General features: G+C 38.9%; 1 protein-coding gene across 9 annotated transcripts in view; it reads left to right on the top strand.

Annotated features, from left to right (window-relative positions):
* HPS5 (HPS5 biogenesis of lysosomal organelles complex 2 subunit 2) overlaps positions 1-27,151 on the top strand; it is a 44,672-nt gene that overhangs the window by 2,568 nt on the left and 14,953 nt on the right. For 7 of the 9 annotated variants that reach the window (XM_024764593.1, XM_024764592.1, XM_024764586.1 and 4 more), the window contains exons 2-19: positions 2,759-2,922; positions 4,650-4,760; positions 4,934-4,998; positions 5,458-5,650; positions 6,987-7,120; positions 10,633-10,845; positions 11,154-11,225; positions 15,082-15,170; positions 16,198-16,376; positions 17,148-17,306; positions 17,902-18,088; positions 18,764-18,887; positions 19,920-20,069; positions 21,282-21,359; positions 21,666-22,246; positions 25,188-25,308; positions 25,511-25,666; positions 26,659-26,778. In XM_024764593.1, coding sequence (XP_024620361.1) covers positions 2,815-2,922; positions 4,650-4,760; positions 4,934-4,998; positions 5,458-5,650; positions 6,987-7,120; positions 10,633-10,845; positions 11,154-11,225; positions 15,082-15,170; positions 16,198-16,376; positions 17,148-17,306; positions 17,902-18,088; positions 18,764-18,887; positions 19,920-20,069; positions 21,282-21,359; positions 21,666-22,246; positions 25,188-25,308; positions 25,511-25,666; positions 26,659-26,778 — 2,840 coding nt within the window. In that variant the 5' untranslated portion in view covers positions 2,759-2,814. Of the gene's footprint in view, positions 1-934; positions 956-2,048; positions 2,139-2,758; positions 2,923-4,649; positions 4,761-4,933; positions 4,999-5,457; positions 5,651-6,986; positions 7,121-10,632; positions 10,846-11,153; positions 11,226-15,081; positions 15,171-16,197; positions 16,377-17,147; positions 17,307-17,901; positions 18,089-18,763; positions 18,888-19,919; positions 20,070-21,281; positions 21,360-21,665; positions 22,247-25,187; positions 25,309-25,510; positions 25,667-26,658; positions 26,779-27,151 lie in introns of those variants that run through there. The other 2 variants (XM_024764590.1, XM_024764588.1) reach the window with 2 other exon arrangements.

Here is a 27,151-nt window from a genome sequence, read left to right as displayed (position 1 = left end):
AATCTTTGGTTGCAGCATGCAGGAATCTAGTTCCCTGACCAGGGATCAAACCTGGGCCCCCTGCATTGGGAGCACAGCGTCTTAACCACTGGACCACCAGGGAAGTCCCTTTAGTCCCTTTCATTCTAAAGCCTTTTCTTTTAGCTGCTATCTACAAATCTGTTTGCGTCTCTCCTGCTCACAAGGTCGAGAGGTTTTCTCCTCCACCAGATTTCTTGAGTAATTGAAAGGCCTTGTCTTTAGTTCCGCACCACCCCTCCCACCTTTTCTCAAGTCTTTTTTCTGGTGTCTACCCACAGCGCTTCACAGAAATTGTGATCTCCCAACACCAAATTCTTCAATGCCTTTCTGTTGCCTACCAAATTAAAATTTGTGCAGGTTCCTTAGTTTGAGATTCACAGTGCCTTGTACCTTGTGACTGAATTACTGTTCCAGCTTTATCTTTCATTTTTCTGTTGCTTGTGTCCTGTGTTTCAACCAAAGACTAAACTTGTATTCTCCAAATATATCCTCTGTATCTTTGCTTATTGCTGCCCTACCTGCTACCCTTTCTTTTTTCCTTGTGATAAAACCTACTCAGCTCCAGTGCTACTTCCCCTAGGAAGTTTTCTATGGTTACTTTTAACTCAATGTGATCCCTCTGTCCTCTAAGTCTCAACATTGGACCTTGCTTACGTTTCCCTTATGAGGGGTGTGTGTGTGTGTGTGTGTGTGTGTGTGTGTGTATGTATGTATGATTTGTCTTTTTCTCCCTAGTTGATTATAAAGTGACTGATTTCTGGAATTATTTTATTTGTCTTGTTTGCACCACTGTGCCTCACATTCTACTAGAAACTGTCGACTCAGAGAAAAACACACAAGATGAGAGTTGTGAGTTTAAGTTTTATTCAGGGTCTTGCTGAGGACTATAGCCCGGCTAACAGCCACTTAGCCCTGAGGAAACTGCTCTGAAGAGGTAGGGGAGAAGACAGTTTATTTTATGTTATTTTATTTTTAAATTTTTATTGTATTTTAAAATTTTTATTGGAGTATAGTTGCTTTACAATATTGTGTTAGTTTCTGTTGTACAACAAAGTCAATCAGCAATGCATATACATATATCCCCTCTTTTCTGGATTTCCTTCCCATTCAGGTCACCACAGAGCAATGAGTAGAAGTTCCCTGTGCTATACAGTAGGTTCTCATTAGTTATCTATTTTATGCATACTATCAATAGTGTATATAGAGAAGACAGTTTATATATGATTTTTGGCGAGGAAATAACTGCGAGTTAAGCCTACATCTTGGTAAAAGATTACTGCTAATCACAAAGAATAGATATCTCAAGTTAATGATTTTAGTGCTTTTCTATGTATGGGAAGGTGCAAAAATCTGGGGTGATTAAAATTCTTCCTGAGATATACATCTGTGAGGGGCCTGCTTTGTCCAAAGCAGAGGGCCTCATCCTGTTGTTAATTTCCTCTCAGAGTGCACTGGTGGTCAGCAACTGTAGTGGGTTACGATGTAACCCTTGTAGAACTGGATGGTGAGCAAAACTATTTGTCTTAGCAATCCTGATTTGTCTGTATCTACAGTACTTAATAAAATGAATGAGTGAAAAGGATGAGAGAAGATTTTTCTTAGATTAGGAATTCTCAAATATTTGAGTATAGGAGGACTACTAAAGAATTTTGTTTTTTCAGAACACCATTCTCCTTGCAGAGATCAGCTGTATTACCAGCAGAAAATAAGACTATATTATGTGTATGCAGTAAAAAGTATTGTAAGCTTATATATGGTTTGCCCCTGGAAAGTGTGCTCCATGAGGACTTTGTTTTGTCCTCTGTTTTATCTCTGGGACCTAGAACAATGCCTGGCACATAGTTGGTGCTAAGTATATATTTGTTGAATAAATGAGTGAGTGAATACATGTGTTTCTGAAAAAAAAAATTAAAACCACAAAGTATAAATTTAAAACAATAAAGCATAAACAATTGTTTCTGAATTTTTTTGTAGTATTTGTTTTTTATTCTCAATTTGGTAGGCAACAAAGGATTGAGGAAAAGTTAAAATTAATGGATAGAATTTTCTTAAATTCTGCTTTCTTCTGGAAACTGGTATAATTTGACAAAAATGTACACTTGAGAGTTGTTGAACAGGTAAGAACTCTTGTGTTAGTTTACAAAGTCTTCACTGGGTAGTTGGCATTTGCTACCTTGTATTCTTATTTCTATTCTTTCCTATCAGGCCTCTTATTGAAGCTCTTATTCCTCTTTCTGCCTAATTCCCCACACCTGACTTTTCACTTATTCACAGGCTGGAGAAAGCTATCCAGAGGCCCTTTCCTATTAAGCACGGTTAAAATGTGGGCTGATAACCATTGAATTTAACAAGAGACTTAAAAGCAGAAGATTTACAGCTCAAAGAATTGCAGCTGGAGGTGCTATTTTACCACAGAGGAGCTTGACAAAATTTCCCCTTATATCCTGCAAGCGTCTATTCTATCTGTTCATACTGTTAGGTAAATAGAATGGGATAGGATTGTGGAGGGCCTTGAGAATCTGGATTTCATTCTGTGGGAGTTTTAGGAGTCAGGGAATAATCAGTACAAGCTGATGGTCACCTATAATGTCACCTGCGTGTGTTTTCTTTCCACCTAGATGCCAAGGAGCTCCAGAATAGGGATCCTTGTCCCTTTCTCATGTTTCCCTGTTTTCTCCACCTGTTCATTAAATGCTTGCTGAAGGAGTGGTGAGCTTCTTAAATTATATTTTTGCAGGTTTTATTCAGGAATACTGTGCCTATCCCTCAACGTAGTTTCATCTTTCTGGGTAAATGACTTTCGTGCCAGTGATACCAGAGTCCTACAACCATGTTCTTGCAGAATTTGAGTCTCTGGATCCATTACTTTCAGCCCTGAGGCTGGACTCCGCTCGTCTAAAGGTGATTTTCGTGATCCTTATATCAGTTTTATTTTCACTTTCATATTTTTGTGTGCTCTTGGTTACGTGCCCCTCCGACCCCGTTCTTTATGTTTTATAGAATCTTGGGTGTTCTTACCTGTGCTATTAATACCTCACATAGAAGTAGTATGTTCATAGTGCTTTCTTGATTTATTTTTCAAGCAATCGTTTGAATTCTTCTTTCCCATCCTTGGAAACTATCATATAGATTACTGAATTTTCTCGCCTCTAATCTTGCTGTCTTCTCTCAGAAAGTAATGTATTCAATTGAAAATAAAATAGTATAAATGAGTATACCCCATTGCATTTTGAGCAACACGAACCATTGCTATTAAACTAAGTTCGTTCCAAAACAAGGAGTTTGATGTACCCCCTCTGTTTTAGGGAACAGAGCTAAAAATTAGCTTTATAAAGTTAGCTAAAAATTAGCTCTGTGGGAAGGAGTATGTGCTTCCCTCGAACCTTGAATTCATTTGATAAACTCAGGAATGACATGGTAAAGAACAGTTTCATAACCAATTCCAAAATAATTTCATTCTTATCCTTTTGTTCCCACCCCAAAGAAACTTTCTAGCCTCTGAGCAAAGGGAGAATAGGAAGTAATAGGCAAAGTAATATGGACAACAATTATGAGGGTTGATATCAGACGTTTTTTAGCTGCAAGTTACAGAAAACCTTCTCAATAATATCTTAAGCAGTAAAGGTGTTTATAACCTGGTTGGAGGTTATCGTTTCTGGGTTTAGTGTAGTGGCCTTTGATATTCCTTAGGACCCAGGCTCTCCATCTTTCCTGTTCTACCATCATCTGTATATTGACTGTTGGTCACAGTTGCAAGATAAGTGTGCTGGCTCCAGTCTTAATGTCTCCGTTAGCATCTCAAGCAAGAAAGAGGTGGCCGAGGACAAAGGCTTTTTTTCTCTTCAGCTCCGGCCATTTATCTGGGAGGGCAAAGCTTTCCGGGAAGCCCCAGTAGGGCTTAGTCTTATTAGCTGGATTTGAGTCACAGGGCTCCCCCTAGCTGCAAAAGAAACTGGGTAAGTGAAGATTTAGGTTTTCCAGCTTCTACGGTAGAAAGCAACAAGTTCGAAGAGGATTGGGAATTCCTGTTCGTTCACCAACCAATAATTTTTGTCACAGGGTATTGGGCACAGCCTGGCCACTGCTTTCTCTGGTGGGTAAGGAGAAGAATCAGTAGGCTGAAGGTGTGGGGAGACGTAATAGTACACTGACTTGCATTTGTGTCCTCTGCAGTCTCACTTGCTCTCAAAGCTGTGGACATTTTGTGCTGATTATACAGACGAGAAGTGATTTATGTGAGCAGGTGATTAAAGTGGTTGCTTTATCCCCTAGAGACTTACTTGATCTTCCATCATTGTGGTCAGTATTGGAATGACCTAGCTGAATTGCACAGAAGATGAATGGGCTAGTAACTGGCTTTTGCCAAGGGAAAATTACTCATTTATGCAATTGAGCCTATTCAGCAATTTCGAGATTCAATTAAAAATTTAAAACCAAAATGTTCTTTCTTCTGTATCTTTCACTATCTAGAATAAGAGCTTGAGTGCCATTATGTGGTGTCTAACTGGGCAGGTGGGTTGGGTGCGGGGAGGAACCTGACACAGATCCTCAGTATTTATTTCCAGTACATAGTTTATTTGTTAAATGACTGTGACAGTTTCACACTTGTCTGTTGCCATGTTTTTTAGTGCACGAGCATAGCTGTGTCTCGAAAATGGTTGGCCTTGGGCAGTTCAGGAGGAGGACTCAATCTCATTCAGAAAGAAGGATGGAAGCACAGGCTTTTTCTTTCGCACAGGGTAAGATTAAGGGTAGCCCTGTCATGTACCATCCGGAGTATCTTTCATAAATTTGAATTTCTCCATTATCAATGATCATTTGGACTAAAAGAAGAGGGTAAAACTTGAGATTTAAAAGTAAAAAATTACCCATTTTTGAGGAGCTGCCTAATATTTTTCCTTTTGTGCTCTAGGAAGGTACAATTTCTCAGGTCGCCTGTTGTTTACATGATGATGATTATGTTGCTGTGGCTACCAGGTAAGAAACTGTTCTAAAACTGTCTGATCTTTTCCAAATGCATTTGAAGTTGACAAATGTAGTTGTGTGTTTGTTAGGGTGACCAGCCATCCCAGTGTGCCTGGGCCTGACCCTGTTTTAGCACTGAAAGTCCTGTGTCTTAGGAAACCTCTTAGACGCAAGCAAACCAGGATGGACAGTTGGTCACTTAGGGTCTGTGGAAAACAGTAATATGAGGCAACAACATTTCTGTGGCCTTAAAAGAGAAAGGTAACAGGGATAATTTAGAACATCTAAGTTCTCCTATTATATTGGATTGGTGGACTAAAGCAAGGAAATTAATACCTTGGCTTTCTACTTCCTCTTTTCTGAAGAATAAGAATTTGCTTATATATTTAACATAGTTGATATTGTGGTGCATTGAAATTGTACCTTTTTCACCTTTGCCAAAAATTTGCTTTTGTGTCTCAATACTTGCAGTCAAGGTCTTGTAGTTGTTTGGGAATTAAATCAAGAGCGTCGTGGGAAACCAGAACGAATTTATGTGTCTTCAGAACACAAAGGCCGAAAAGTTACAGCTCTCTGTTGGGATACAGCTATTCTTAGAGTTTTTATAGGTGATCATATGGGGAAAGTTTCTGCCATCAAACTCAACACTTCTAAACAAGCAAAGGTGAGAACCAGTCCAATTCTTTGTGTATGTAGGTGAGATATAAGGTGTTGTCTCACAGAATTTCAATTAAAGGACACAGTTTGACCTACTGTGTCTCTTGGGGACTGATCTAGAGCTCAGACTATGAATTTTGAGAAGACTTGTTTGCATGTAGTACATATGGTACCCTGGTTTAGCTTGACACTGTTACAGAATGGCTTCTGTGAGCTAACTTCAGTAATTTGCAGTTGTCTATTATATTACTCCATAATTCACCTTCATGGCTCATTTAAGTAAAGCATTCTTTAATACTAGGCTTTTAAGAAAGAAAAGATGGCTGGACTTCGTGGGCGATTCAGTGGTTAAGACTGCGTGATCCCAATGCAGGGATCACAGGTTCGATCCCTGGTCGGGGAACTAAGACCCTGCATGCCACATGGCGCAGCCAAAAAAAAAAAAAAGGAAAGAAAGAAAAAAGAAAAGATGCCTGTTTATTAGTTGTGTGAATAAAATGGCAAACATAGAAATGGTACCAATTGTCCAGGGTCCTATTCTCCTGGTCCCTGGTTAGAAGAAACTCATGGGTCTAGGTATATTTTCTCAGGATGGATGTAACTTGTTTGAATGGAATCTTAAAGACATCTCCTGGATTACGCTAAGCAGTGTGAGTCCCCAGGCTTCCTGCCACAGTTGTTGGAGTAGAAAAGTTGAGTCTCAAGTTATCCTAACAGAATGCTCCAGTCTGTCATTAAGGCAGAGCCAGCCTGCTCCTCGCTGTCCCTCTCCTCCAAAGCTATGATATCAGAAATGGGGGACTTGTCTCTCATTGGCTTATTTGCATGTAGGATCCTGGTAGAGAAGAATAACTATTGGCTAAGTTATTTTAATTAACACATCAGAATATTCTTGATGTATTAATTAAATATTCATGATGACCCATCAAGGTTACTACTTGATTCCTAACATATTTTTGATATACAGTTGGAATTCTACACTTATTGCAGCTCTAATTTGTCTTTTTTCCAAAGAGAGAAGTACTGTCTACAGGTGAAAAATTGTCTCACGTATTCTAAAACTTGCTTCATCTTTTTCTTCCCAACTTCTAAGAATAGATAATCACAAACAGAGCCTTAAGAATTCTCTTCTGCAGTTATGTAGCAAATTATTTCACAAAACTTAAATGAGCGAAACTTGATATTCTAACAGGCAAATTAATTTTGGCCCATTTAAAGTTTTTATTTTGCTGTCTAAACTGTTTTCATGTAAAAGCACATAATCCCCTTCTCTCTAAAGAGAAGGGGATTATGTGTATACGTAAAGATAAATAAATTTTATTTCCTTGTCACATCCCCTTTAGGCGGCTGCTGCCTTTGTGATGTTTCCTGTTCACACAATAACGACAGTTGACTCCTGTGTTGTCCAGTTAGATTATTTGGATGGAAGATTACTTATATCTTCACTTACTCGATGCTTCTTATGTGATACTGAGAGGTATATTGACTAACCATGAGTCATTGGAAATACAGAATTTTAGTCCCGGAAAGAAGTCATCTCACCCAAACCCCTCAATTCAGTTATACAGATATTAATAAGGAACCACCTGTGTGCAAGCTGATGTTAGTGAGTAGAGAGGAGGTAGAGGAGAGTGACATAGTCCAGTGGGTGACTAAGACAAATATTCAGTTAACTCTACCAAGAAACCTGGTCTAAGTGTCATGAGGGAAGACCGAACAGAGGCCTGTTTCTATATGGGGAATTGGGAAGTCTTCCTTGATTGAGTTTGTTGTTGTTGAAATTGTGTATTTAATAGAATTTTACTATAGGGTAAAATTGGATGAAAATTATGAAACTGACAGATATTTAATGAAATCTCAACAGTGGAACCAAAGGTGCAATGAATGGCAAAGGAGTATATTGGCGGTAGCTGTGAAATACCAGAACAGAATAGGAAATGGTTTGAAATGAATGTTGTGTATTGCTGTGTTTAAGTTCTTTAGCCATTCTCACCACAGGGAAATATTCACTGGGCATTTTTTTTCCCCCTCCATTGGCCCTGTCCAGCTACCATATTCCTCAGGACCCAGCCCTTCTGTTAAAAATTTATTGTGGAGAATTTTGAGCACACACCAAAGAAGAGAGAATTGCATAATAAACCACTGTGAGCCCACTAGCCAGCTTCAGTAATTTGTTGAGGATATTTAATAGGCGAAGTTTGAAGGAAGAGAGGTAAGAGGGGATAGGATATTCTAGCAGGAAGGAACAGAGTCTTGGGGAAAAGTAAGAAAGAATTAGGCATATTCTAAAACGTGTCCTCTGGCTTGAGTAGGGGAGTCGTGGGAGATCACGTTGGTAAATTAGTACCACATGGAGAGTGACAGTCTTAAATGTCACACTAATTAAGTATGTGGGTTCTCAGATCATTTTAAGAAAGTGTACATGTAGAAAATCAGGGTTTGGAAATTGATTCCCTTAGAACTATCAAGGATTGGAAACTTTTTATGTTTTTCCAGGGGTTCTTGTATCTCAGTTAGAAGACTGCTATTCTAGAAAGTAGGAGACTGGACTCCAAAAGTTTTGAAGGAATGTATGTTGACTGTCAGGGTTAGTAGAGGGAAGGATGAGGAGAGGATGCACTTTTAAAAAATTTTCTTGGGATGAGAAAGGTATGTGGGAAGGAGACCAGTAATAGTAGATTGCAGATGTCTGGTATCAGAGAACCTAGCTGTACAGCAGAGGGGCAAGGCTTTGAGATGCAAAGGATCAGTTTACATGGAATTAGCAGGAAGGATGGTGTACTTGGTTCTGACTTATTTCAGACTGTAGGTCCGTGATGAAGTTAGACTTACGGAACTGGAGATCATGTAGTGTCACTCTTTCATTTTTGCAGATCAGAAAGCGTAGTGAGTGATAGAGCTTGCCTCACATCATGCAGCTGGGAGGAGGCAGACTAGAATCTTTCTGTCTTGATTTTGTGCCTTTCCTGTTACCTCTAGTATATTCTTTGACATTGGACCTTTGGCCATTAAATCCATCCTTGAGATTTTGGTAAAATATTTGTTAGCTTCACAAATTTCTCAAATATTCTTCATCTATAGGTTTTCGAGTTTACCAAACAGCCCAATTCAGAAATTTGGCTGAAATTCTGACAAATGGTCAGAACACTGCATTGAATGAACACCTTATTGGGGTTGTTTTGAGAATCTAGTCAAATGGTATAAAGAGCTAAATAAGTGGAGGCTTATTTTTCCCTGTGTGCAGTACAGTTGCTAATCATTTATACTCCCATTTTACAGGATTGTGGCTAGAGTTGGTTATGAGAATAACTAACTGCAAAAATAACATGTTTTAGAAATGCCTACTTTGTTAGCTAGAATTCAGTTTGGGGGTACATGGATAGTACAATAATTGAAAATTTTTATGTATGTTTTAAGTTTTGTTTCAAGGTATATTCCCTTCCAAACAAAGAAGCATTTTTCTTTTTTAAACAAAGGCTCCTAATAACTAACGGAAGTGAGGTACGAGTTTGCTTTTCATGCTACTTTCTGTCAGTATTGTTAATGAACAGGGTGGATCCCAGGAGGAAGTAGAACAAACAGAAACAAAGAATTATGTTGTAGTAGAGAGAACATTGGATAAGGGAGCCTGACAATATGGTTTCAAGTTCTAGTTCTGCCACTTCTTAAACCTTGCCAAATGTCAGTTTCCCCATCCAGAATGTAGAGGTAGTTTTAAGGATTAACTAAGATAATGTATAGGAAATACCTAGCCTTGTGCCTGTCACATGTCATTTGAAAATGTGGAAAGCAAGACTAATGAGCATGCAAATGAGAATGAGTTGACTGTATTGGTTTACTCAGGAGATATTTATTGCACTCCTCTGAATTAGTAGCACTGTTGTTAAGCACCATAGAGGATGTGAAATAAGCAAGAAATATATTTTATTTCCCAAATAAGGAACATAGGTAATAAAACCGTAACTTCTTGTATTGCTCTGTATACATTTTAAAGCACTTTCACATCCATATTCTTCTAGTAAAGCTGATGTTATATTTTATTCATAAAGCAAATAAGTACAGGGATATTTATTGAATTATCTAAGGTCACGTAGGAAGTTCATGCTAGAGACCATATCAGGCCATTGTCCAAATAAAGAGTTTGAATATATGGAGCACAAAAGGCACTGAGTGCTTTCCGTGGGCCAGCTACTGTGCTGTGCACTGGGAGTTCAGCTAAAGAGGAAAAAGAAATGACGTTTGTCCTGAAGAAAGTCATAATCTGCTGTTCAAATAGACACAACTACCACATGTAATGTGGTGAATGCTTTGAAAACATAGCATGGGAAGCATATCCTTCTGCTTATAGGAGTCAGGGAAGTCTGTCAGAGGAGGAATGGTAGAGTTAATTTATGAAGAATAATAAAGGAGTGTTTGGAAAGAGATATCCTCACTCTCACCTTCCGTGTTCTCAGGCAGTTTTGTATATGCAGTTCTTTTATATATCTAGCTCAGGTAACCCTCAGGGAACAGAATGTTCCAAGGTACAGCCTTTCAGAAGGACTTAGCATTTTGAGGAAAGAGTGAGGCATTTATTGGGTATATGTGGCCTAGGAGTGGCCTGGAGACAGGGCAGATCAGTAGCCTCCATGGAGTGGCCAAAGAACAAGGTGATTTGGAAAGCAGTCAGTAGGATTTAAGGATGTAGGAAATGGTTTGGTAGCACTTACTTTTTAGTTTTGAAAGGAGAGTTCACATTCTGTGGATAATAAACTGAGTACTAACTTGAAGTCATTTGCTTTCTGTAACAGAAATAGTTAATGGCAAATCAGAGCTAGAACCCTATTTTGACCTTTCCATTCTGTTGTTCTTTCCAGTAAATTGCTAATATGAGGAGAGAGGGGACATTGTGGGTGGGGTTATTATGGCCATGCCGATATGTAGTGCCATTGCTTTTGACTTTTTTGTGAGTAAACATGCTTTCTCTTTTCTGCGGGGGTCGGGTATTAGAGAAAAATTTTGGAAAATTGGAAACAAGGAAAGAGATGGAGAATACGGAGCTTGTTTCTTCCCTGGAAGATGTTCTGCCAGCCAGCAGCCCCTAATATACTGTGCTCGCCCTGGCTCCAGGATGTGGGAAGTGAACTTTGATGGAGAAGTTATAAGTACACATCAGTTTAAGAAACTCCTCTCATCACCACCTCTTCCTGTGATTAATCTAAGGTAATGATTTGTATGGCCAGCAGGGAGTATTTGAGGAACTTACAGGGAGGGTTTGGTTTGAAACCTCTGATATTCTGCATGAGTTAAAGATTTTATCGTGCCTTTTGAGAGTGAAGTAGAATTTTTATTAAAAGATTCAGAGAAACCAAAAAGTCTTTAATCAATTATCTTTCATATGCTTAAAGCAAATTCAATAAGGGTAAATGCAGTTAGGTTCTTGAATTTGTTTTGGAGGCAGAAATTTTCCTATATAGGGAAAAAGATACTTGTATATTTTGATTGAATCATTAATCATGTTTACTTCCTAGATCAGAACCTCAGTATGATCATACGGTTGGATCCTCCCAGTCTTTGTCTTTCCCCAAACTCTTACATCTTAGGTAAGTTTCTCCCTTCGATCCTTTAAAAAAAAAATGAACACTTAACTTTTCCTCTTTGTTTCTTGTTCAAGGTAGTTAACTTTTCAAGTTTGTTTTTGTCCTAAATCATTTTTAGAAAATTAGGAAATGACTGTGTTATGTGAAGTGTTCTACATATAAGAGGAATGAAAAAAAGCATAGAAATATGCTTCCCTTTCTGTTTTGAACTGGCCTAAACCAGTTGGACACTTCACAGTTGTCGAGAACTTTTGACAGATTAGAGCTCGGAGCTGTAGATACACATTCTTTCATAACCTCCTCTCCCTAGTGGAATATTCCAGTGAAAGCAAGTCTCAGACTGAAGTCTGCTGCATATGTATGTTTCCTGGTAGGCAGGCACAAAAGTAGTTGTAGAACTTGTTCTTGTAAGCTTGGTGAAATTTCAGCTCTCTATTCTTCAGGTACTTTGCATGAAAGATCTGCTCAGGGTGGATCCAGCCAGCCATATGCTAACGTCTGAGTTCAGCTAGCCTTCTAGTTGGATTAGGTCCAAAAAAGTCCACTATTAAGTGGCAGCACAGAGTGCCACTTAAAGCCATCAGCTGCTGGGCTGGCCAGTTCTTACAGCTTGTTCTACAAGCATGGGCATGCCAGTGTATGATTTCCAGTCAATCTGTGTGTCTTGAACTCTTCTTATTTCCACAGCAGAATATTATTTCTAATATCTCTTAGGCTAATTAATAAGATCCCTAATGCAGATTCAGAGAATGTTATTTAGAGCTGGTATAGGGTACTCTGGAGCTTGGCTCCTGATCGAGTTCTTTCAAAGGCTAACTAACCGTGCTTTGAATGTAATTTTAAAAAACACTTGAAATGTTAACTAACTGCCCCTAAATAACGTATGTGTATGTCACACTACCTATCATGAAATATGTGAAAATAAATTGTAAACAGTATAACTCTTTTGCAAGTCCATAATTCATCCTAAAAGTTACTGGAGAAAGACCACTATTTATTTGCCCATAGTTAGATAAAGCCTATTAAAAACTCTTTCTTTATGGCACTTATCACAGTTTATAATTACATATTCAAACAGTATTTATGCCTCTCTTACTCCTAGACAGTAAGGCCCTTAAGGGCATCATGTCTGTTTTGTTCCCTGTGTTATTCTCAGTGTTTGGCATAATGCCTGGCATATCATAGACACTTAACATTTGTTGGCTATGGTGTGATGTGTGGGGTGTGGGCAAGTCCCCTACCCAGGAGTATGTTTTCTAATGGCAAGGCCAGTCTGCTTGGTCCTCCTGGTAGTGTTTTTCCTTTGAGTTAAACTATTTAAAGCTCCCATACAAGTTCCTGCCATAGCATTCAAAGCCCTGCATGATCTGGCTCTGCCTACTCCTCAGCTTAAGCAATAATTAATGCCACCTTGAAGCTTTTACTGACTCCTCCAGTGACTCACGTTAGACACTTATTCCCTTGCACTGTTGTCACATCTTGTTCATTTCTCTGTCACCACCCTGTTTCACTGTACTATGAATATCCATCCCAGTACCAGATTGTCAACTCCTTTGCTATGGGCACAGTGCTAGGCACACAGAAGGTTCTCAAATAATGGCTAAATTAAAGAGTTTCACAAAGATTTTTTTGAAAAAACATTAGTTACAGGGCTTTTCTTTATTTTTTTTCCCATGTGTACACTTGTGTTTTGGTAAGCTTCACTGTTACACCCACAAATTCTACGGGGAAGCAAATTTGTATGCCTCATTTTCTTTGGGGTACACTGGTGTCACTTTCTCTTCCTTAACTTTTTAAACAGTGTTGTTAGGCTTGTGTCCCTGTCTGTTTATTATCAGTGAAGGGGAAGGGGATGAGGGGTGTGTAAATTACCAAGTCTCAGCTCTGATATTAGTCCCCCCCACCCCCCACCTATTCTTAAGGAATCTTTCCAAGCTGCATGTCAAGTTCAGTGTCAAAATCCTGATCCTGTGTCTCTTTATTCAGGGATCTTCTGGCTTCTGGGTTTTTTTTCCCCTCTGGCTCCTAAAGGCAGCCTTCCAATTTTACTTATTTTGGACTAGGATTCTGACCATCTCTTCCTTCTTTGTGACAAAGATTACTTTCCCATAGGGACCGTGATCTGGTCTTATATTGGCAAAATGTTTAACATTTGTGTGAGGACCGAATTCCTGTTAAATATCGCCCTTAGTTTCATCGCCACATGTTACCTTTTTTAGTACTCTTGGAGGCATAAACTTAAAAAGAAGTCCCTGTTCTCAAGATTATAGTTCGTTGGAGAGATGTAGTTTATTTCTAGAAAATGTTTGACAACAATAAAAAGAGTGTGACAGTGCAATACATGATTAAGTGCCGTTTGAGCGGGCTTGACGAGAAATAGGTTGCGTGCAGGAGGGAGAGAGGGCTGTGCGCTGTCGGGGAGGATTTCAAAGGGCAGTAGAACTGCTGCTGATGCTTAAGGGGTGACTAGAATGAGACTGTTACAATGGGGAATGCTCTGACTGGGGATTACCAGTGGTGTATAAAAAAATAATAGCAGCCTCGAGAGAGTACATGAGATATATGAGCAAAGGAGTATAGAAGGAGATGAGCAGAGATGGAGAGTACCAGAGGACTGGAAAGGAAGGTGGACCAAGAAGTAGTGTCCAGAGTCTAGGAAGGCGAGATTCAGGAAGGAAGGAACAGTCTGCAGAGTTGGCCTCTGCTTGGGGATCAAGAAGGAAAATGAGAAAGTAGGTTATTGGGTTTGGCATTTAGGAGATCTGTGACTTTCCAAGAATGTAGTTAAGTGGAATGATCAGGATTCCAGATAACAGTGGGTGGGTCAGTGAGGATAAATGAGGGTAGAAGTAGCTTCTGTGAGGTATGGAGAAAAAAGTCCAGGTTTTGGAGCCAGACAGTCCTTGGTATAAATTCTGACTCTTCCGTATTCATGCTGAATGGCCTTCAACATGTTATTTATCTGTCTGAGCTTCAGTTTTTCTTTTTTATAAAATAGGGATAACACTCCTATCTTGATGAGATGCTACAGGTTAGATAATATTGGTATAGCCTTTAATGAAAAAAATAAACTCCCATAGTTGACTGGTAGTTTTCAACCTTTTATTGCCCACATACAACTAAGGACATCAAAATATTACCCTCCCTGGGACTTCACTGGTGGCGCAGTGATTAAGGGTCCGCCTGCCAACTCAGAGAACACGTTCGTTCGAGCCCTGGTCCAGGAAGATCCCACATGCCGTGGGGCAACTAAGCTCGTGCGCCACAACTACTGAGCTTGTGCTGTAGGGCCCGCGAGCCACAACTACTGAAGCCCGCGGGCCTAGAGCCCATGCTCCTCAACAAGAGAAGCCACTGCAACGAGAAGCCCACACACCACAACGAAGAGTAGCCCCCGCTCACCGCAACTAGAGAAAGCCTGCGTGCAGCAACAAAGACCCAATGAAGCCCAAAACAAATAAATAAATAAACACATTTAAAAATATATATATATTATCCTCCCTAAAAGTGGCTCACTAGAGCAGTGATTGGTGGTTAGATGTGTTTAGTCTTTGTTTTAGATGTCATACCAGATATGGGAAGTTTAGATACTTTAATAAAAGTCAGGTAAGATACCAGCCTTTTATTTTTCTAGAAGATATTTCGTGTATCTGAATTTTTCCCACTTTGGTGTCATATTATGCTATCTTTTACTGGCTTGTTGTTACAGACAGAAAAGAGGTGGTAGGATGTAATTGGCTGGATCAACTGTTGCTTTCTTTGTACAGGCTGATTTTGCTTTAATAGCTAGTGTGAGGGTCTGAAATCAGGGAATTATAAACTTCTGAATTCTCTTGACCTCTTCCATTTTCTCTTGCAGTGAGCACTGTGTGCTGACTTGGACAGAAAGAGGAATTTATATTTTCCTTCCTCAGAATGTTCAAGTCCTTCTTTGGAGTGAAGTCAAGGGTAATTGTGTTTTTCTTCCTATGTAATTTTTAATCGCATGCTTGTGAAAGATTTAGTTATTGTAGGAGGATTCTCTTGCAGTGTAAGAAGTAGAAAATAGAATGAGGTGACATTTCTTTTAAAGATTAACATCATAGGTGTATCCCATTATAAGGTACTTACGAAGTATACATTTGTGAATCTGTGTATAGTTATTTAGTTATTTTAAATACAATTTTCATTTATTCTTAAATATTAGCAACCACTGCTAAGGATTGAATGGGTTAATTTTTCCCTCTACTTACCCTGAATATTTATCCCTGTTAGAAGTCTTGCTTTGACTCCTGTTTTGTGTCTTAATAATTTAGGGTTGAAAAGTCCTTGTGGGAACAATAGCCATTTTATGTGGCTGAGGCAGAGAAAGTCAATCTCTGTATTCTTCTGGTTTAAACCAGAAATGGAGGAAATAAATCTAGCATTTTTAACATGACTGCTCAGAGAGTGTATCCTGACTTTTGAGTCATTTTCTACTTTGTAAAAACATAAAAAAGATGAAGGAACCATTACATACTGATTTCTCGTGAATTAAGTTTCCTAAAGGTGTCCCGTGAAAACTAGTTTTTTAGGTCATTTCATGGTATTCTGCCAAGACAGGTGTTTTTTCACGAACAGTTTGTTGATTTACATACTGCACTGAAATCTGTTACTGGTATCAGATTTGTAACTCAGAAATGTGATAGTCTGGCCTCCGAAGTGCCCCCTTTTAAAGTCCCAATTTCTTTTCACAAAACATAACATTTTTAAAAACAGGATTTTAGATCAGAGAGATGTTTCTTTCTCTGTATCTTTTATTCTTGATCTTTTTTAAAAGAATAGTGTCTAAGATATGATTTCTTCATTGAAATGCAAGTATAAAAATAGAGGTGAAATTCAATCAAGCCAAACCCTATATAGAAAATGAATCTATTAGAATAATTTCAGCCATCGCAAAAATGGAAAAGGAGTACTTGGTTAATGTCCTGTGTGTTCACCCCTCTGGTTTTTGTAGATATTCAGGATGTGGCTGTCTGTAAGAATGAGCTGTTCTGTTTGCACCTAAATGGGAAGGTCTCCCATCTTTCTCTGTTATCTGTGGAACGTTGTGTGGAACGCCTGCTAAGGAGAGGCCTGTGGAACCTGGCTGCTCAAACTTGCTGCCTTTTCCAGAATTCCGTCATTGCCAGCAGAGTGAGTCAGAAAGCTGACATGTTCATCTGGGTTGTTAAAACCATTCTAGCTTGCAGGATTGTGCTACACGGTTGCTTGTCTTTATTAGCCTGCTGATGAAGCAGCAGTAAATCCCCAAAGGAAACATGACAGATAAATCTGGAGTGGGGATGGGGGTGAGAAAAACTGTATACTTTCCATTCAAAAAAATCAACTTTACCCACAAATTTATTTGAATTTCAGGCCTTTTTTTTTTTTTTAGATGTTGGGGATAGGAGTTTGTTTATTAATTAATTAATTAATTAATTTTTGCTGTGTTGGGTCTTCATTTCTGTGCGAGGGCTTTCTCTAGTTGTGGCAAGCGGGGGCCGCTCTTCATCGCAGTGTGCAGGCCTCTCACTATCGCGGCCTCTCTTGTTGTGGAGCACAGGCTCCAGACATGCAGGCTCAGTAGTTGTGGCTCACGGGCCTAGTTGCTCCATGCCATGTGGGATCCTCCCAGACCAGGGCTCGAACCTGTGTCCCCTGCATTAGCAGGCAGGTTCTCAACCACTGCCACCAGGGAAGCCCAAGGCCTTGTTTTAAGTGAAATTATTATATGTACAGTAACTCTAAATTCTTAGTTCCTAAGAGAATTCTTATTAAGTCTTTTACTAGCTTTTAAAGCCCTTTTAAAGCACCTTTGAGGTTTTATGTTCTATGTTAGACCTCTTTCAATGTATTGGCCATTTGAATATAGATTTAGTTACAAACAGAAAACTCTCCTATTGGTTCTACTTATCCTTTTATTAGGGAAGAAAAACTTTGACTATAGATAAATTGGAACATTTGAAATCTCAGCTGGACTTAACAACCTATGGTGATCTGATTTCCCAACTGGAAGAATTGATCTTAAAATTTGAACCTTTGGATTCAGCTTGTAGCAGTAGAAGAAGCTCCATTTCATCACATGTAGGTATTCTCACTTTTAAAAGGGTTTTGCTCTACAGTAAGATTGTTCTACATTAATTTGTACTCATTTACCTCTAGGATCCCAAAAGTTACCTTCCTTTCCATGTTGTATATTGTTTGGGGGTGGTGGTGAAGAGGGGGCTTTCTTTCAGGTGTTGGACAACGTTATGAAGCCTTCATTTAGGTGTGTCTTAGAGCCGCATTTTGTTTTGTCGTTGTTTATTATGTTCTGTTTGAAAATATACCTCATATAGCCTCCAGAGCAAGTTAAGTTACCCCTAATATGTGATTTCAGATGCTTCATGCCAGCTTGAGTGTCAGTGCAGCTCAGGATTCAGGCCTTTAATCCTCATTCTCACATTCTCACATTCTCACAGCCAGACTTCATGGAGACCCACTAGAGAAATATGGTAGCATGATGCCATGAGCAGGTGAGAGGGACCTGGCTGCCAGGAGCCTAGACCTTGCTCACCATTTTGTTCTAATAAGCCATAATTGTCGTTAATGACTTGTTTCTTTTAGTGTTGATTTTTCTCTTAAAAAGCTATATCGTGTTATAAAAGTTTAACTTTTCTTTAATTCTTTTTCTTTTTAGGAAAGTTTCAGCATCTTGGACTCTGGTATTTATCGTATCATTAATAGTAGAAGAGGCAGTCAGTCAGATGAAGACTCTTGTTCCCTTCACAGCCAAACCCTCTCAGAAGATGAGAGACTTAAAGAATTCACCTCACATCAAGAAGAGGACCAACCAGATCAGTGTTGTGGTTCACACGGAAATGAAGGTGAAGAATGTGTCTTTTATTGGTTGCTGATGTGAAGCAGTTATTTTCTGTGGCTTCTGTTTGCCAAGATTATCTCATGCATAGAGTTTTCTACAAGGTGTTAATAATTTTTATTAAGTTGTTAGACTTTCCATCCAGACCTATTGATCAGTTCACCATTAGAAGAATGGATTTATGTTTAGTTGGGGTTTTTTTCCCCTCCTGTTTAGGCTAACATTGGTAAATTACCTAATTATTATCATGCATCAAAGTGCTGGAAAGCTTAAGAAAGGAGGTCATTAACCAAAAGAGTGGAACGATTTTATCCTAACCAAATTATTTTCCATTCGGAATGAAAAATTACTACAGTTCTGGGGGTCATTGCCTTCACTTTTCGATGTTCAAGTACTCCTGTGACCGAACTGTTGAGATTAATAGAGACTCTAAGCTTCCTTTCTGACTTGTGGGGATTCAGGGTTAGTAGGAAAAATGAAGGTACCTGTCCAAGTGTTTTATATGTGGACCATCCCATGCGTCTCGTAAACCTGTGTTCCACTCATTTGTATTTGGGTCAGTTGTGATTTTGGTATTGAACCCTTCATTTCCTTTGCTTTATTCATTTCAGAATTTCTTTAAAGATTAAAAAACTCTTCATGTGATTAGATTTTGTTTTTTCTCCCCAATTCCATTCATCAGACAATGTTTCACACGCTTCAGTGATGGTTGAGACAGATAAGAATGAAACTTTTCTCCCCTTCGGCATTCCACTGTCGTTTCGTTCTCCATCTCCTCTTGTGTCTCTTCAGGCTGTCAAGGAAAGGTAAACTCATTAGTCTTGTCATTTAATCCCACTTCTGGTTTTACTTCAGTTGTCATGTTAGGCACTTTGGCGCTGAGAATGGAGAGACATTTTAAATGAGGAAAAAGAAAGTCTCTACATTATTCCTCATATAGCCTGTTATACAAAGCCGTTTACTTCTCATTTCAATCTTGGGGAATTTATCTTCCCTCTTTGTTTGAGTACCTGGATATTTGAATTGTTACAAATGTGTTTTTTTTCCCCCTCAGGCTGAGCAAAAGTTAAAAAACGTTTTTTCCTCATCCCCGATTGGAACAATTTCCATATATCATTAGTCATTTCTTAACTTAATCATTTCTCAGTTTGGGCTCAGAATTGAAGACTCTTCAGAAGTCTTTCTAGCTACTCCATGGGCCCAGAATTGACTTACATGAATTTATGTCCAAGTTTTTCCACTTAAACGTTTTACCATAGTAGGATAAAGTCTTCATAATTATAACTTAATAATTATACAATGTGTCACTGAGTCCCTGTATTATGAATATACTAATGATTTCTGTAAAAAAAAAAAAAAAAGACATTTAAGTTTGAAAGAGAAGACTTCTGTAGCTCCTTCACTGCTAATGGGAGTTTTACTGGATACAAATTTTGCTTTTTCAAAGGATATATTGTGACAAATCAGCAGCTGAGTTTCCTGAAGAAATTCTTTGGCTAGGATGGGGCAGGTTTTCACATGGCCTTCTTTGCCTAAGTAAACAGAAACATTGCAGACACAGCTGCAATTAAAGACCTTTTCTTTAGGATTGAATCAGAGTAGTTTAGTAAATGAAGTAAATCCTTATTATAAATTTTACATGGGCCTTATGTGAAATATGTAATTGATTAAGGAAGTTGCTATAAAGAGTCTTTCTTTATAGCAAGTAAAGAAAGACTTGCTAAGTCCAAGTTGCCTTCAGGGACTGACAGGAACATAGAGAACTCAGATACTGAAATTTTCATTCTTGGCAGTAATGAGATTCTTTTCATATTAGTTTATTGGTATTTGACTTGCAGCGTTTCTAGCTTTGTGCGTAAAACTACTGAGAAGATTGGCACCCTTCATACGAGCCCTGATCTGAAAGTGAGACCAGAACCCAGGTGTGATGAGCAGTCATGTGAAGAGGATGTGGGTCCAGTCACTTGTCCAAAGGAGGAAGACACTGAGTAAGCCATTGCAGAGAAATCTGTGTAAATTCTAGAGGATACAATTGTCGGTTTGAAGAGAGCCATAAACCATGTCGTCTTGAAGAAGACACATGTATGACTCTGTTCATTGTAGATTATTTGCATAGCTTATAAAAACTGAATACCACAGAGTAAGTGTTAGAAAATTACATCAACCCATAAAAAGTCTATTGAGACAGAATTTTAATTTAGCACCTCTTCTTCCATCTTTCCCCTGAACAACTTCCCTCACCTCCAGATCTCTTCAAACTTCTGCAATGTTAGAGAAGGAGTATTAGAGTAAGAGTAGGATGACCAAGGATATAGGCCTCGTTCTGGTTCTGCTTCTGACTAGCATGTGACGTTGGTGACGCCCTCTGGCCTGTAAGATGAGAGCATTGGCGTTAATGTCGTCACGTGCCTTCCTATGATATGCTGGTGGCATAGTCCTTATGGAGTGGGGTTGTAGCAGAGCCCTTGGTCTGGCACAGTGTGAAGTATCTTGTCCACCTGGTCTCTGCCTTTTCTCATAATTCAGGGGATCTGGGCATTGGAGGCAGGCAAGCTCAGCACTCACCCAGGAATTGAGATAGACCCACAGGGCCAGTGTATGCTGACTGGACATTCAGATGAGAAAAAAGGTGTGTTACCCTTAGAGTAACTTAGCTATGAATCCGTATGTATATCGGGAAAAATGTGTAGATAGTGCGGTGGCATTTAAGGCAGCCCTCAGTCTGACGTTAGCCCACCTTTCCAACTTCATTTCCAACCACGTCTTTCTAAGCACTCTAAATTCTAGTCCTGTCAGAGAAGTGGGTGTGTACACCTCACTACTTTTCTTCATGCTGTTTCTCCCACCTGCAGTATTTTCCCCCCATTTTTCCTAACGCAAATACACCTCCTCGGGAAAGCTGCTCGTGGTTGCCTAGTCAGAATAATTATTCCTTTTTCTGTGCTTTCAGATCACAGTGCTTGTGCTGCTCTTTAGCATTCATTCTATTCTTTCTTATATTACAGTTGTTTTCTTGCCTTTCTTTCTGACTAGGGCTTACTCTGACTCGAACTTACTCATCTTGAAGCCATGGACCATTTTTTATACTCATCTGTTTGTTTCATGTATCATTAAGTACAATACCTACCACTTAGTGAGCACTTAGAAATATTTGCCCAAGAAGGTTCTAATCCCCTTTAACTCTTCTCACACTTCTCTAGGGGAAAAGAAGAAGTAACTAGTCAACCTCCAGAAGAGGAAAAGTTTCAAGAGATCAGAATGGCAACAGCAGAAGCAATGTGAGTATTTATGGGTGAGAAAGTTTTATAGAGAGTGGGAATGACTTTTTGAGATCATTAGTAGTGGTCCTGAGACAGTGTGGGGCAGAGGCAGTTTCATTTGGAATTGAAATTCATGAATTAATACAAAGGTAATGTTCTCTGTGTTGTTGTCTTGCTACTGAGATAATTGTTATTTAAAGAGTTGAAAAGTAACATTTATTCTGGATAAGTAATGTTGTATCTGTTAGGCTTATTTAGCATGAAACAATTTGTTTTTGAAAAACCACATAAAACATTAATTTCATACTTGTCTGTCTTATATAGGACCAAGCTACAGGACCCACTGGTATTGTTTGAACCACAGTCTCTGAAAATGGTTTTACAGGAGTGGCTTTCACAGTTAGAAAAAACATTTGCCATGAAGGACTTTTCAGGCATTTCAGATACTGGCAACTCATCCATGGAATCAAACCAGGGTATGCTATTGCTTGATGAGTCAAAAAAGGGAATATTAGACGAAGAAGATGAAAAAGAAAAAAGAGACTCTTTAGGCAATGAAGAAACTGTTGATCAAGCAGCACGTGACTCTGTAAATAGTCTGAGGGAGTCCCTGGATGATGACATTTTTCAAGTATGTTCTCCATGCAGTATACCAGGCAGTCTTCAGAAGGACCTGGCTGAAGTGACAACATTGTGTTTGGAACTGAGTGTATTGAATTCTGAGATCAAAAGTGCAAGTAGACATGTAGACCACACTTTGCAACAGTGCTCTCCTGAAATTCTGGCTTGTCGGTTCCTAAAGAAGTACTTTTTTCTTCTGGACTTGAAAAGAGCAAAGGAGAGCATCAAGCTGAGTTATACTAACAGTCCTTGTGTTTGGGATACTTTTATTGAAGGATTGAAAGGTAATAATCAGATTGCCTTACCAATAGAGGACAGTAGCATCTTGGCATTTTTTAGTTTAAAGAAGAAGATTTAAGTAGAAAATCACCTCTGTTCTGGTCAACCATCCCTTCAGTTTTCCACTCAATTTAGTCTTTTGTTGCTTTTTTTTTTCTGTTGAGATTGCTCACTTTTTTTTTAAATTGAAGTATAGTTGATTTACAACTCAATTTAATTTGTAATAGTTCTTGCAACTATTATAAGAAGTTAGTTTTATTTCTCTCACAGTCATTCAGAAAATGATACAGCAATGTTGGAGAAGTTGGGTTAAGTAAAATTTTATAAATGCAGATATATGAAAACCAGAAAATCCCTCTTGTAACTTACTAATATAGAGATAATATATACCATTTATTGAGTACTCACCAAGTGCCAGATAATATGCTAAACACTTTGCCAGCATTCTTTCATTTCATCCTTACAACACTTTGGAGTAGATGGTGTTATTCTGTTTAATAAGTAAGGAAACTGAGGCACAGAGAGATTATAATAGTTGAGTAGGCTAAACTTCTGTAGTATCTCACAATAACTCAGATACGATATAATAACTCAGATATGGTAGTTTATTTCTTGCTTATATATCAGCCCAGGGCAGATGTTCCAGGTCAGTGGGCAGCTCTCTTGCATGTGGTAACTCAGGGTTCCAAGTTCCTTCCATTTTTTTGGTCTCTATCCTCCCTTAGGGCTGATGATTAAGGCTGGGTTGCTATGTCCAGGGGGAAGCATGTGGAAGAGGCAGACAGGCTCTTACAGGGAGGTGTGGCCTGGTAGTGGCTTACGTCTCTTCTGTTGGTGAGAATTCTATCTCATGGCCCCACCTAACTGCAAAGGAGTCTGGGAAATGACCTCTCCAGGTGTCTAGAAGGAAGAGGATGGACATGGGTCAGGAGCCTGCATGTCTGCCTCAGAGATTTTGGTGGGCAGTCAGCAGCCTCTACTCCACACTTGAGTGAAGGTCACACTGTTGGTCATCCTCATGTAGATACCAGCTTTCATACCCTAGAGGCCATGCCTGCCCTTTCTACTACATAGTCCCATGTTTTTGAACAGGTGGATTTTCTTAACTCAAAACTCTGAATAACAGATGTCATGTTTCTAATAATTGATGTAGACTTTAAGCAAACTTTTCATTCATTACCAAAAGTGAGTAGTCACAAGTAGAGATACATTTTTATATTATCTGACTTAAGGTTTCTAGAAACAAGGATCTATGGTTACAGTTCTGCCTCAATTCACATTTAGCAGTTAAAAGCATAAGAAATGATTTCAGCTTCTTTTTCTGAATTGAGGTAGACTGTCTTTTATGTTGAAGTAAGAAGAGTTATTCCTTTTCAAATAAGTTCAAATGTTTGATATTACACTGGAAATTTGCTCTATCTGTCTCTATTATGTGATTGTACCCAACCTTGGTTACAGGAAAATAGCAAAAAAAAATAACCACTTCACCAACCTGAGTGGTTAACTTATGCCAGAGCTGTGGCTGGAGCCAGCGTGGAGGGTGTTTGAGATGATGCAGCTGCTTCCAAATTGAATTTAAGGGGATAAGTTTGGCTTAGTGCCCACCCAATCACAAAGCTTTCCCTCTCTTCATACGCTCTAAATGATGGCCTTCTCCTCTGAATCCCTTGAAATACTTACTGTCTGACCCAGTCAAATTGGAAATAATGAAACTGGGAAAAATTGATATATTTTTTTAAACAAATATATCAGACATTGAAGGTTTGGCTCTTTAGAAACGGTCTATTGAACAGGTTCTACTCTTCTAATGATGTTGTAATCATGAAAACAGCTTTGGAACTGTTCTTTGGGATTTATCTTCAGAGCTAGTTGAAAACTTCTTGAAAAAACTCATTTTATTTTAGAGTCATATATATGTAAACATATATTTTTTAACTACAAGTAGTTTTAACTAGATCTTCACTCACTTTATTTACACACTTGGCTTTAAATGACTTGGCTATTCCCCAAAGTCAGATCTTCCTTTGGAGGAAGATTTGCTATAACTGATGTTTTTTAAAAATAGGTCAAATATTTTTAAGTTAATTTAATTAAATTTAATTAACTAATTTTGTTCCAAAAGATTGATTAGGGATATCAGTTCTAGAAAAAAACTGAAGAATTTGGCATTGATGGTAGAAATATAGCTTATATATATATTAGCTTGCATATATAATAGCATATATATGTAATACATATATTACATATATAAAGGGTACATTTTCAATGGTAATAGTCATGTATTGGTTATCTGTTCCTTTATCTTGTTTAAAACTTCCAATATGCTTTGCCTCCCAATTTGTTGTGCAAAAACTTTTAAGTTTCATTAGGTCCCATTTGTTTATTTTTGGTTTTATTTCCATTTCTCTAGGAGGTGGGTCAAAAAGGATCTTGCTATGATTTATGTCATAGAGTGTTCTGCCTGTGTTTTCCTCTAAGAGTTTGATAGTGTCTGGCCTTACATTTAGGTCTTTAATCCATTTTGAGTTTATTTTTGTGTATGGTGTTAGGGAGTGATCTAATCTCATACTTTTACATGTACCTGTCCAGTTTTCCCAGCACCACTTATTGAAGAGGCTGTGTTTTCTCCACTGTGTATTCTTGCCTCCTTTATCAAAGAAAGGGTGACCATATGTGTGTGGGTTTACCTCTGGGCTTTCTATCCTGTTCCACTGATCTATATTTCTGTTTTTGTGCCAGTGCCATACTGTCTTGATTACCCAATTTGATTTTAAAGTCCTTAAAAGCAGAGGTTGTCTCTTGTTCTGTTTTTGTCTCTCCTATGATGCTTTATAAACGTTGGGACTTGCACACAGTAGGTGCATGACTAATTGTTGATTAATGTGTTCATGAATAAAATATTCACCACTGTAAGATGAAGGGAAAGGGGTGTGCTTTGTCTTTTAGAAATGGCAAGTTCCAATCCTGCATATATAAAGATGGAAGAAGGAGACCTTCCAACAAGATTAAAGTTATTGGATGACTTAGTCTCTTTTGACAGTCCTTTGTTGATTGCTTGTGCTACCCGGTGAGTGGTCCTGTATGTTGTTCGTGTGAACTAAAGCACAGACGTTTTCTTCGTCTCAGTCTGTAAAGTTTTACTCTGTTATGTGTTGCGCAGCTTCTTGTTAGTATATTTATTTTCATTTCTAATAAATACGTAGATAATGTAACCAAGTTATATTATCTTACTGAAGTTGGAGACTAACATGTTTTGTTTCTAAATGCAGATTGTATGAGAAATTTGGAGAATCTGCCCTTCGATCCTTAATCAGGTTTTATCCATCCATTTTGCCTTCAGATGTCATGCAACTTTGTCATCATCATCCTGCTCAGTTTTTGGCTTATTTAGACAGTCTGGTAAAATCAAGGCCTGAAGATCAACGGTGAGAAGGAGAGAATATTTGCGGACCCTCCTTTTTTTTTTTGGACTCTCTTTTGATAGGGCACTGTTTCTCTAGTATAAGCAGTTGGAACATTTTTACTATTAACTGCCACAGGATTGAGGCACCTGCTATTTAAGAGGAGGATTTTGGCAGTTATGTTCCATTCTTTCACAATTCACAGCACACACCACAAATGTGTGCATAACCCACACTTCTCTCTCCTCCCTCTCTCCCTCTCAGAGATTCTCAGATCAACAGTGTAAAATTAAACTCCGTTTCAAGGCGTATGCTAAGACAGATAAGCTTCCTTGTTGTCTCTGCCAGTGAGTGGATTTGCTGCCACCTTTTTGTTGTGATATATCCCAGCTTTTTGTGGGTGGATCTGTTACAGCTCTTAACTTCTTTGGGCTGAGGCCTCACTTCCTGTCTCTACATGGCAGTGAACACACATGTCCTTTGGTTATTGAGAATGGCAACTTCCCCCCTCTGTTTCTTCTGATTGGTTCACATTTGCTATACTGGTATTTATTTCTCCTTTTTTTTTTTTTGGCCCTTTGGTATTTCCCTTATTATCTTGAAGCTCAGCTGTTCAGTTAAAAGGCTATTATATTTTCACCAGCATTTCTATACTTTTTTTTTTTTTTTTTTTTTTTTGCGGTACGCGGGCCTCTCACCGTTGTGGTCTTCCCCGTTGCGGAGCACAGGCTCCGGACGCGCAGGCTCAGCGGCCACGGCTCACGGGCCCGGCCGCTCCGCGGCATGTGGGATCTTCCCGGACCGGGGCACGAACCCGCGTCCCCTGCATCGGCAGGCGGACTCCCAACAGCTGCGCCACCAGGGAAGCCCATTTCTATACATTTTGTAGCAGAAGAGTTTTCAAGTTATTTCATCCACTGTCTTGATCCCTTAATAACATTTTCTTCACATCTGCACATTTTATCTTTCCTTTCTCAGCATGAATATTGGTGATTTTTTTCCCAACTTTCTCTTAGGCCATTCTTCCTTGAGTCCCTCCTACAACCAGAGTCTTTAAGACTGGATTGGCTGCTGTTGGCAGTGTCCCATGATGCTCCCCCAAGCACCAGCACTATGGATGATGAAGGAGACCCCAGGTATAGAAGGAGTCCTGTTTCTAAGCTCTGCTGCTCCTTTGGAATGGAACCAGTTTATTCACATACAGCATTCTGGGCTTACTTCAGGAATAGCTATGGAAGCGACTGACTCAAGTCATGGTAGTAATCAGATTGAGTGTACTGCTTAGTGGTTCTGAACATGTTTTGAATCACAGACCCTCTAAGAATCTGATGATTCCTCTCAGAAAAATGCACATTCATACAAAATTTTGCACATGATTGCAGAGAATTAAACTGGGCTACTGAAACTTTCATGGACCAACATTAAGAGACCTTGGTGATTAAACCTGTGTTAGAAGAAAATTGTTAGAAAATTGTGTGTATGTATGTGTGTGTGTGTGTGAGTGTGTGT

The sequence above is a fragment of the Neophocaena asiaeorientalis genome, unplaced genomic scaffold (assembly GCF_003031525.2).
Source record: "Neophocaena asiaeorientalis asiaeorientalis breed wild unplaced genomic scaffold, Neophocaena_asiaeorientalis_V1.1 scaffold230, whole genome shotgun sequence".
Classification (NCBI taxonomy): Eukaryota; Metazoa; Chordata; class Mammalia; order Artiodactyla; family Phocoenidae; genus Neophocaena; species Neophocaena asiaeorientalis.
This window is presented reverse-complemented; position numbering and strand designations above follow the sequence as displayed.